General features: G+C 46.0%; 1 protein-coding gene and 1 long non-coding RNA gene across 3 annotated transcripts; one reads left to right on the plus strand and one right to left on the minus strand.

Annotated features, from left to right (window-relative positions):
- Positions 1-2,179: 2,179 nt before the first annotated feature.
- LOC140422351 (uncharacterized) lies at positions 2,180-11,021 on the minus strand. Of its 2 annotated transcripts, none has more exons than XR_011947396.1 (3): positions 10,908-11,021; positions 10,144-10,428; positions 2,180-2,547 (listed from the first exon to the last, which is right to left on the minus strand). It is a non-coding gene; the product is annotated as an uncharacterized lncRNA (long non-coding RNA). The 2 variants fall into 2 exon arrangements; XR_011947397.1 differs by lacking the exon at positions 2,180-2,547 and adding an exon at positions 8,429-9,340.
- On the plus strand, positions 3,438-8,294 carry LOC140422335 (uncharacterized). The gene is made up of 2 exons (XM_072507369.1): positions 3,438-3,595; positions 6,068-8,294. Exon 2 carries the CDS (start codon positions 6,383-6,385, stop codon positions 7,445-7,447), a length of 1,065 nt encoding a protein of 354 aa, XP_072363470.1. The 5' UTR covers positions 3,438-3,595; positions 6,068-6,382; the 3' UTR covers positions 7,448-8,294.
- Positions 11,022-11,249: the final 228 nt, after the last annotated feature.

Below are 11,249 nucleotides of genomic sequence, written 5' to 3' on the forward strand. Positions count from 1 at the left end.
TGCTCCGGTTTCCTCACATGAGTCCCGAAAGAGGTGAACATAGAACAATACAAGAGCAGCACGGTGGCGCAGTGGTAGCACTGCAGTCTCACGGCACCGAGGTCCCAGGTTCAATCCCAGCTCTGGGTCACTGTCCGTGTGGAGTTTGCACATTCGCCCCGTGTTTGCATGGATGTCACCCCCACAACGCAAAAGATGTGCAGGGTAGTTGGATTGAACATGCTAAATTGCCCCTTAATTGGAAAAGATGAATTGGGTACTCTAAATTTAAAAAGAACATAGAATGCAGCACAGGAACAGACCCTTCGGTCCTCCAAGCCTACGCCGACCATGATAACTGCCTAAACTAAAACCATCTGCACTTCTGAAGTCCATATCCTTCCACTCCCACCCTATTCATATATTTATCTAGATGTCCCTTAAATGCCGCTACCATACCTGCTCCCACCACCTCCCCAGGCAGCATGTTCCATATATTTCCCACCGTGTAAAAAACCTGCTTTGCACATCTGTTCTGAACTTTCCCCCGCACACTTTAAACCCATGTCCCCGAGTACTTGACTCTCCTACCCTAGGAAAGAGCACCTGACTATCCACTCTGTCCATACCACTCATAATCTTGTAAACCTCTATCAGCTCGCCTCTCAACCTCTGTTGTTCCAGTGAGAACTGACCGAGTCTATCTAACGAGCTGTTGGGTAATTTGGACATTCTGAATTCTCCCTCCGTGTACCCGAACAGACGGCAGAATGTGGCGACTCGGGGCTTTTCACTTCATTGCAATGTTAATGTGAGCTTACTTGAGACAACAGAGATGATTATTATTAAAGACAGACCTTTCAAATGTCTAAACTGTGGGAAATTCTATAAAACGTCCAGGGAACTGATATCCCATCAGCTTGTTCACACTGATGAGAGACCATTCAGGTGCTCTCACTGTGGGACGAGATTCATGCGATCGGAGCAACTCACTATACACCGGCGAATTCACACTGGGGACATCCAATATTTCCTCAAAGTTAAAATTCTCCATCCCTGGTAACATCATCATAAATCTCCTCTGCAACTGGCAGCATGAGGTCCCCAGGTTCGATCTCGACTCTGGGTCACTGTCCGTGTGGAGTTTGCACATTCTTCCCGTGTTTACGTGGGTTTCGCCCCCACAACACAAGGTTGTGCAGGGTAGGTTGATTGGCCACAATAAATTACCCCTTAATTGGAAAAAAGTAATTGGGTACTCTAAATTTAAATAAATAAATAAATAAATCTCCTCTGCAGTCTCTCTCGTGTGATCACATTCTTCCTGTAATATGGCTGTGGTCTAACTGGTGGTTGATGCAGTTCCAGCACATTCTCCCTGTTCTTATAATCTCAGCCCTCGGCTACCAAAGGAAACTATCCCACCTGCCTTCCTAAGCACCGAAGAGAGTGAGTGGCAGCTGAGAGAGACAGAGGGAGAGAGAGGAAGCAGAGGGAGTGAGAGACACCAGAGAGAGAGAGGAGCACCAGAGACTGAGAGGCAGCAGAGAGAGAGGGGAGAGAAGAGAGAGACAGTCGAGTCAGTAACATGAATAAGTAATGGAATTCAGTTCAGACACAGATCTGCATTAACTGACATCACTTTATTGACAGATTGGCAAGGTAGTCACTGTACTTGAATCAATGTTATTCACTTTTGGAATTGAATGAATAAAGGGTCAGATTAACTATATCACAATCACCCAGTATCAAATATGTCTGTTTAATACAGAACAGGATTAAACCCAGTGTCCAATATTAGAGGTCTCTGTGGCTGTTGGACGCCTAGTTTCGCTGACAAGTCCACAGCTTCAATGAACTTGTCTACCCAGGGTCTGTTTCTAAACACTCATCACAACATATTACCTGGTTAGCTATTGTATCATGGTCGGACAGCTAACACAAAGTTCAACCAGAAACTATGGTTCTTCTTTCTACTGATTCCAGCTCCGACAAGCGGTCACAGCATCTCCAGCCTTCAGCTCTGTTACTGGGCTGTCATTGACATGAGCAACAGAGAGACAGCAAGTTGCCTGAGGCTTAAATGGGAAGTTGAAACTTGTGACTCAAGACCAACTGTGTAAGATGGTTGAAAAGATCAGGAATTTTGAAAGATAAATTCTAAACCCAGTGAACAAATAATGAGTCATAAGACAAAAACTTCAGGTTTTATGACTTTTACTGCAACAAACTAGAAGCAACAATGCCTAAACACTATTTTTATAGGGAGCGTATCCCTTAAACTACAAATAGAATGTTGCCCTTTTACTTTTAAGACAATCAAAAATCACACTCCATGGTTTTGTCGCTGAAGTTGTCACTCAATTCTCCTGGAACCAGCCCAATGTGATTCTTCGTTCCTGTGTTTACTTCCATTCTGTTCCTTTGCCTGATTGGCAATCCTTAACCCCAGAAGTGTATTTTGCAGTGATGGTTCTCCTGATGATATTCAGGTCCTGATAAACCAAGTGACTCTTCCAAATCCTGAAGTGGCGTTAGGTTTTTTTCTGCAAATCTTCATCTAATATCCTGTAAAAGGAATTTACAAATGGAAATTGAGATCAGGCAATTCTAGTTTCCATCCAACACACTCTCCCTCCATTCTCAGTCTGTTGTATGTAATATTCATCCTCCTAATTCTCTAAAGGTGCTGATTCAGGCTGACTGACAGATCCCTGCTTCCCGTTTTGGAGAGGCCTGAAAATCTCCATGCAGGCTGCCAGACAGAAATATGTCTATGTTACTGAACTCAAAATGTGTGCAACATACAGACTGGATTCACTTCCTTTCTCTTCAGCTGCTGCAAGTCACCACTGTCCCCTCAGAATGAGGAAAGAAATGGAAAGATAAAGTAGACTTGGAGCGGCTGCTGCCTCTTGTGGGGCATTCCAGAACGAGAGGTCATACATAGTCTTACGGTAAGCGGTAGCAAATTCAAAAGTTTTAATTTAAAAAAAATAAATACATTTAGAGTACCCAATTATTTTTTTTTCAATTAAGGGGTAATTTAGTGTGACCAATCCACCTACTCCGCACATCTTTGGGTTGTGGGGGTGATGTTGCCCAGAGGAGGAACTTTTAGTCTGAAAACCATTGATCAACCTCAACAGTGTGACATCACAAAGGGGCTCATCCTCTAAATCAGCCAATAGGAATCAATCCACTCCGCGGTGACGTCATTGCATGAGCGCGCACACGCCAGCGCGCGCACACGCGATCCCCCGCCCCCATCCTCTGTTCCCTCTTCCCCCAACACATTCTCGAGACGGTTTCCAGGGAACCGGCTGACAGTTCCGGCCGTCGGTGATTTCCCCTCCCCTGACCCGGTACTGCGCATGTCTCAGGGAGAGGGGACGCGGCGCATGCGCAAGGATGCTTACTTCCGCTGACCTGCCCGCTCAGGTGTTGACCAATGGGAAGACCTGGAGGACCGGAAAGATTCTGCCTCTCCACCAATCAGAGCTCTCCCATTGTCTCAATGCGGAAGCCGGACATGGAGGTTTTTGCCGAACAAAGCTGTTGTTCCTCCAACCCTGAATGAGCTGGAGCTTCACACAGACTCCTGTCACCAACATCTGTGAGTAAAACACTTTCTTTTCTCATTCTGACCGTCAATTGGTAACTTGCAGCAACTGAATGGAAAGGAAGTGAATCCAGGGAGGGTACAGACTCTGGAAAGGTTGGCCCAGGTCTCTCTCTCTCACTCTTAAAGACATTGACATCCTTTCCTCCCTCAGCTTGACACATTTATTTGTCTGGCTAAAAGGATGGTCTCTTTCCCAATGTTCACAATTAAAGGGCTGGTTTCTCCAGGAGATGGCTGACATTAAAGGGGCCAGTAAACAGGCCAAATCCAACCCAGCCAATTACTTCCCTGTCGGAATACTCTCCATCATCAGCATAGTGATGGAAGGAGTCATCAAATGTCCTATTAAGTGGCACTTATTCTACAATAACCTGCTCCTGGACGCTCAGTTTGGGTTCTGCCAGGGTCACTCAGCTCCTGACCTCATTACAGCCTTGGTTCAAACTTGGACGTAAGAGCTGAATGCCAGAAGTGAGGTGAGAGTGACTACCCTTGTCATGAAGGCAGCATTTGACTGAGTATAGCATCAAGGAGCCCCAGCTAAACTGGAGTCAATGGGATTCAGGGGATAACTCTCCACTGGTTGGAGTCATACCTGGCACAAAGGAAGATGGTTGCGGTGATTGGAGGTCAATCATCTCAGCTCCAGGACATCACTGCAGGAGTTCCTCAGGGCAGTATCCTAGGCCCAACCATCTTCAGCTGCTTCATTAATTATCTCCCATCATAAGATGAGAAGTGGTGATGTTTGCGGATGACTGCACAATGTTTAGCACCATTCTCAACTCCTCAGATAATGAAGCAGTCCATGTCGAAATTTAGTAAGACCTGGACAATATCCAGACTTGGGCAGATAAGTGGCAAGTTACATTCGTGCTACACAAGTGCAAGGCAATGACCATTTCCGACAAGAGAGGATCTAACCACCACCCCTTGACATTCAGTGGCATTCCCATCGCTGAAACCCGCCACAACCAACATCAAACCTTCCACATTCAAACCTTCCACCACCGACAAATATTAGCAGCCGTGTATACCATTTCCAAGATACACTGCGGTAACTCCTAAAGGTTCCTCAGACAGCACCTTCCAAATCCACAACCACTACCATCTAGAAGGACAAGAGCAGCAGATACCTGGGAACCTCACCACCTGGAGGTTCACTTCCAAGTTACACACCACCCTTACTTGGAAATATATTGCCATTCCTTCACTGTCCCTGGGGCAACATCTTGGAACTCCCTCCTTAACAACACAGGGGATGGAGGGCAGCATGGTGGAGCAGTGGTTAGCGCTGCTGCCTCACGGCGCCGAGGTCCCAGGTTCGATCCAGGCTCTGGGTCACTGTCCGTCTGTAGTTTGCACACTCTCCCCGTGTTTGCATGGGTTTCACCCCCACAACCCAAAGATGTGCAGGGTAGGTGGATTGGCCTCACTAAATTGCCCCTCAATTGGAAAAAATGAATTGGGTACTTTAAATTTATAAAAAACAAATTAAAAAAAAACAGCACGGGATGTACCAACACCTCAAGGACTGCAGCAGTTCAAGAAGGCAGCTCACCACTACTTCGGAAGGGCAACTGGGGATGGGCAATAAATGCTGGCCTGACCAGCATTGTCCACATCCTGTAAATTAATTTTTAAAAATTTACTATCAGACAGAGATATGTCTAGTGTTGTTATGTGGTATGTATTATATATATTATTGGTTCTGTAATAAAATACATGTATTATTATTTCTATTTTTGTAATATAGTACTGTACCTACATTATATATTTCCAGTCATACAGTCATTGCAGCACTGACAGAATCCATTTGGGAACTCAAGTCAATGCTGACTCTCTGTACAGCAATCCAGTCAGTCCCATTCCCCCTCGATATCCCTGTTCCCCTGCAAGTTTATTTTCTTCAAGTGACCATCCTATTTTATTTTAAATTATTGATCAACTGGACTTCCACAACCCTTGTGGGCAGTGAGTTCCCTGTCATGACCACTCCATGACTAAATAAAATTCTTCCTCAGAATTTCCCTATCTCTAATCAGTAAATGTAATTGTATGGAGATTCTCTACTCTTGTGCAGGTTTTAGTGAGTTTAGATTTGTTGATCAGCACCTTCAGGAAAATTGGGAGGGAAAGTAAGTGAATACAGTCTGTTTATTACACACATTTTTCATCCAGTAATATAGACATATATCTGTCTGGCAGCCTGCATGAAGATTTTCAGGTCTCTGTGTCCAGGACAGGAAGCTCGGATCTGTGAATCAGCCTGAATCAGCGCCTTCAGGAGAATTGGGAGGGTGAATATTAGATACAGCAGAGTGAGAATGGAGGGAGAGTGTGTGGGATTGAAATTTAGAGCATTTCAGGGAAAGAGAGAGGAAAGAATGTTCGATATTATCTAGAATTGTCTGTTCTGAATTTCTATCCTGCACTGACAACGATTACTATTTCTGTTTGCAGGAAGTTAGAACGAGAGGAGTTTCAGGCCGATATCTCAAACTAAATATCATGTCAAGAACTGACTGAGTCACTCAATTCTTGGGAACTGAAGATCATCGGCCTTTGAATCTAGAAGGAGAAATGTTTGTCTATTCTGTCTGCTTCAAGATATTTTAAACATCAGTGTGTCTGGAAAAGCACTGAGACACACACACACACCCGTGTGAGACTATTACAGAGCACTGACTGTGGAAAGAGCTTTAACCAATGACACAGCCTGAAAAAATACTACACCGTTCACATCAGGGAGAGACTGTATAGGTGTTCTGTGTGTGGATGAGGCTTCAACTGATCGTCCAACGCGGTGAGATCACCCGGACCATGGAGAGACCATGGAAATGTGAGGATTGTGGGAAGGGATTCAAAGGCCCGTATGGGCTGGAAAGGCATCAATGCAGTCACACTGGAGAGAAGCCGTTCACCTGCTCTGACTGTGGGAAGGGATTCACTCAGTTATCCAGACTGCAGAGCCACCAGAGAGTTCACACTGGAGAAAGGCCTTTCACCTGCTCTCAGTGTGAAAAGAGATTCACTCAGATTGGCAACCTGCGGAGACACGAACGAGTTCACACTGGGGAGAGGCCGTTCACCTGCTCTGACTGTGGGAAGGGATTCACTCAGTTATCCAGACTGCAGAGCCACCAGAGTGTTCACACTGGAGAGAGGCCTTTCACCTGCTCTCAGTGTGAAAAGGGATTCACTAACATTAGCAACCTGCGGAGACATGAACGAGTTCACACTGGAGAGAGGCCTTTCACCTGCTCTCAGTGTGAAAAGGGATTCACTGATAGTGGCAGCCTGTGGAGACACGAACGCATTCACACTGGAGAGAGACCTTTCACCTGCTCTCAGTGTGAAAAGGGATTCACTAACATTAGCAACCTGCGGAGACATGAACGAGTTCACACTGGAGAGAGGCCTTTCACCTGCTCTCAGTGTGAAAAGGGATTCACTGATAGTGGCAGCCTGTGGAGACACGAACGCATTCACACTGGAGAGAGACCTTTCACCTGCTCTCAGTGTGAAAAGGGATTCACTGACATTGGCAGCCTGCGGAGACACGAACGAGTTCACACCGGGGAGAGGCCATTCATCTGCACTGTGTGTGATATGGGTTTCACTCAATTATCCAGCCTGCTGAAACACCATGTCACTCACACCAAGAGCAGGCCCTTTAAATGCTCTGACTGCTGGAGGGGTTTCAAAAGCTCACAGCGACTGATGTCCCACCAGCGCGTTCACTCTGAGGAGAGACCGTTCAGCTGCTCTCACTGCACAAAGAGCTTTAGAACCTCATCCAACCTGATGAAACACGAGCGAGGCCACACCGGGGAGAGATAGTTCACCTCTCCGACTGGGAAAAGATTCACTCGGTCATCACTTGCTGAACCACAATGTCACTCACACCAATGAGAGACCCTTTAAATGCTCTGACTATGGGAGTGGGTTTAAAAGCTCTCGGGTACTGATGTCAGACCAGCGCATTCACACTGAGGAGAGACCGTTCAGCTGCTCTCCCTGCACAAAGAGGTTTCAAACATCATCCACATTGCGGAGACACCAGTGAGTTCACACTGGAAAGAAGCCATTCACCTCTCACTGTGGGGAGGGATTCACTCAGTCGTCCAACATGCTGAGACACCAAAGGGTTCACAAGTGATGATGGTTAGATTCTGCTGTTATTCCTGCTGTTAATCACATCCAGGACTGAACCTGGAATGGGTGGAGAGATTTGTCTTCTCATCAACTCCTCCTGCTGCTAGGATGTGGCGATCCTGGCGAACTACTGCTCCCCGGACCTGGAATACCCGACTGTGAAGTGCCATCCAAACTACCTTCCATGGAGTTCACTTCTACCATCATCACGGCGGTTTACATCCCACCCCAGGCGGAAGTGAAGAAGGCACATCAAATAAAACATCAAAACATAATAAAGAGAGTTAAACAAAAACATTAAAAAATATTAGGAAATGAATAGATGGTTCAGAATTTCTTAAAGCATGAAAACAGAACAAACTTTAGTCATGAAACTTTATTCTTAAAGAAATTCTTATCAATGGTCTAACCCCTTATTGGTTTCAAATTCTCAGCTGAGGCTTCCTAATTTATTCAATTCTAGAAACTGAATTTAAGAATTTTACTGCACCAATTCTTAAAGGTACCAATAAAGCAATAAATCTGTAATCTATCAATGAGCCTCTTCCTTTGACCTAATGGAATCTTTAATTTTTCTTGTTACTGAAGCCCACTGGAGGCAAAGTCATGAGACTGCCAAGTCCAGCAGAAAGAAACCCTCCAACCCTCCCTCTTCACCAAGTGTCAGAATGAACAAAATGCAGTCCTGGATGTAATTGAAGCAGAAACAATAACAGCAGAATCCAACCCCTGGAATCAATTGTGAACTTGTTGGTGTCTCAGCAGGTATGAGGAAACACTGAATCCGTTCCCACACTGAGAGCAGGTGAATGACTTCTCCTCAGTGTGAACTCATTGGTGTGACTTCAGGCTGGATGATTGAGTGAATCCCTTCCCACACTGAGAGCAGGTGAACGGTCTCTCCCCAGTGTGAACTCGCAGGTGGGACGTCAAGGTAGATAATTGATTGAATCCCTTCCCACACTCAGAGCAGCTGAATGTCTTCTCCCCAGTGTGAACTCCCTGGTGTCACCGCAGTGTGGATGATTCACAGAATCCCTTCCCACACTGAGAGCAGATGAACGGCCTCTCCCCAGTGTGAACCCACTTGTGCCTCTGCAGGCTGGATAATTGAGTGAATCCCTTCGCACACTGTGAAAAGTTCAATGGCCTCTCCCCAGTGTGAACCCTCTGGTGTGTTTGCAGGGTAAATGACTGACTGAATCCTTTCCCACACAGAGCAGCTGAATGGTGCCTCCCAGTGTGAATGCGCCAATGAGCTTCCAGTGCAGATGGTGCTTTGAATCCATTCCCACAGTCCCAGCATTTCCACTGTTTCTCCATGTTTTGGGTCTCCTTGTGTCTCCCTAGGTCAGACAATTGAAGCCTTACCCACACAGAGAACATTTGTACAGTCTTCCCCCGCCGCTGTGAATAGTGCGGTGTTTTTTCAGGCTGTGTAACTGATTAAAGCTCTTTCCATAGTCAGTGCACTGGAACATTCTCACTCGGGTGGGTGTTCTCCAAGGGATCAAGTGACTGTCAGATCAAGAGGTGATGTTTGAGATTTCTGTCTGTAATTACTCCTCTTCTAATATCCTGTAAAAACAATTTACAAAAGTTATCACTGTCTGTACAGGATAGAAACTCAGAACAGACAATTCTGGTTCCTATGCAACATTCTTTCCACTCATTCCCCACATGCCGTAAATCTGCATCCCACACACTCTCCCTCCATTCTCACTCGGCTGTATCTAATATTCACCCAATTCTCCTGAAGGTACTGATTCAGGCTGATTGACAGATTCATGTTCACGGTTTCCTGTCCTGGACACAGCGACCATAACAAATATGAGCTGCAGTCGGCCATTTGACCCACTGAACTTTGGCTCAACCCTGTATTGAGCCCAATCGCCGATTTAGCTCAGCACCATTTCCCCACATTATCCCCCATATCCCTTGGTGACTTCAACATCTCTCAACCTATCAATCTCAATCTGGAAAATATTTGATGACTGAGGCTCCACAGTCCTCTGGAGTAGAGAATTCCAAAGCTTCACCACATCCTCAAGTGAAGAATTCACTCCTCATCTTAACTTTTCAGTCCATTTTCCTACCTGTTCCCCGTGACCCTCAACTCTCTCATCAATCAGAAATCTATCTAGTTTCACAGCGCCGAGGACCCAGGTTCGATCTGTGTGGAGTTTACACAAAATCCCCGTGTCTGCGTGGGTCTTATTTCCACAACCCAAAGATGTGCAGGGTAAGTGGATTGGCCATACTAAATTGGCCCTTAATTGGAAAAAACATTATTTGGGTACTTTAAATTTAAAAAAAGATGTTTTGGTGAGGGGGGTGGGGGGGAGGTGTCACAATCAAAACCAATTACTAGCCACATGTACCTTGTCATGTTGGGGTCAATGTCCACCCCTTCACTTTTCATCCCAGTCCCAGGAGGTTGGAGACTGGGCTCTGGAGAAGTAATGGTGGCCGCAGCTCCCACAATTCCCCCGTGCTGAAGAAACTGCTCTATCCACCGCACGGGCGAGCGGATGACCGGAACTGCACATGTCCAAGAGAGAGAGGCCCTCAATTGAAAAAAAAAAAGACTGGGCACTTTAAATTCCAAAAAATATTTCTGTCCAATTTCCTTGAATATATTCAATGAACCCAGACTCCACTGGTTCCTGTGGGAAAATAATTCCAGAGATTAACAACACTCTGAGGGAAGAGATGACTGGAATTATATAACGTAGCTACAGATTACAAAACTAGAAATAATAATCAATGTACTTTACACAACCATAAATAATGTATCTAATCTGTACCATATAACAACACTGGACATTTCTTGATCTGATATTAATTTGCTGTTCCCTTAATGGTCAGCCATCTCTGGGAAACCAGCCCTTTAATTGTGAACGTGAGGAAAGAGACCATCCTTTTAGCCAGACAAATAAATGTGTGAAGCTGAGGGAGCAAAGGGTGTAAATGTCTTTAAGAGAGAGAGACCTGGGCCAAGCTTTGCAGAGTCTGCACCCTCCCTGGATTCACTTCCTTTCCCTTCAGTTGCTGCAAGTGACCAATTGAAGGTGAGAATGAGAAAAGAAATGGAAAGGGGGAGAAAAGAAATGGAAAGGGGGAGAAAAGAAAGTGTTTTACTCACAGATGTTGGAGACAGCAGGCAGTTTCAGTCCGTGTGAAGCTCAATTGTCATTCACACAAAACCCGCGCTCTGATTGGCTTAAGGACCAGAGTCTTTCCGGTCCTCCCAGTTTCTCATTGGCGAACACCTGAGCAGGAAGGTCAGAGGGTGGGCTCTCCTCTGCGCTGCGCAGTTCCCTGTCTCCCTTGGACATGCGCAGGTGGAGATGGAGAACACCGAGCGGCTTCTCGCTCTGGCCGGAAGCGTCAGCCGGTTGCCTGGAAACCTTGTCTGCTGATGTGCAGGGGGTGGGGAAACAACGACTGGGGGCGGGGCTCGTCTGCGCCCGCCGGGCCTGCGCAC

This window comes from Scyliorhinus torazame, chromosome 5 (genome assembly GCF_047496885.1).
Source record: "Scyliorhinus torazame isolate Kashiwa2021f chromosome 5, sScyTor2.1, whole genome shotgun sequence".
Classification (NCBI taxonomy): Eukaryota; Metazoa; Chordata; class Chondrichthyes; order Carcharhiniformes; family Scyliorhinidae; genus Scyliorhinus; species Scyliorhinus torazame.

Bases quoted from the DNA above. Each gene is read 5' to 3' on its own strand.
- LOC140422335 (XM_072507369.1), top strand. From the start codon at position 6,383: ATGAGGCTTCAACTGATCGTCCAACGCGGTGAGATCACCCGGACCATG.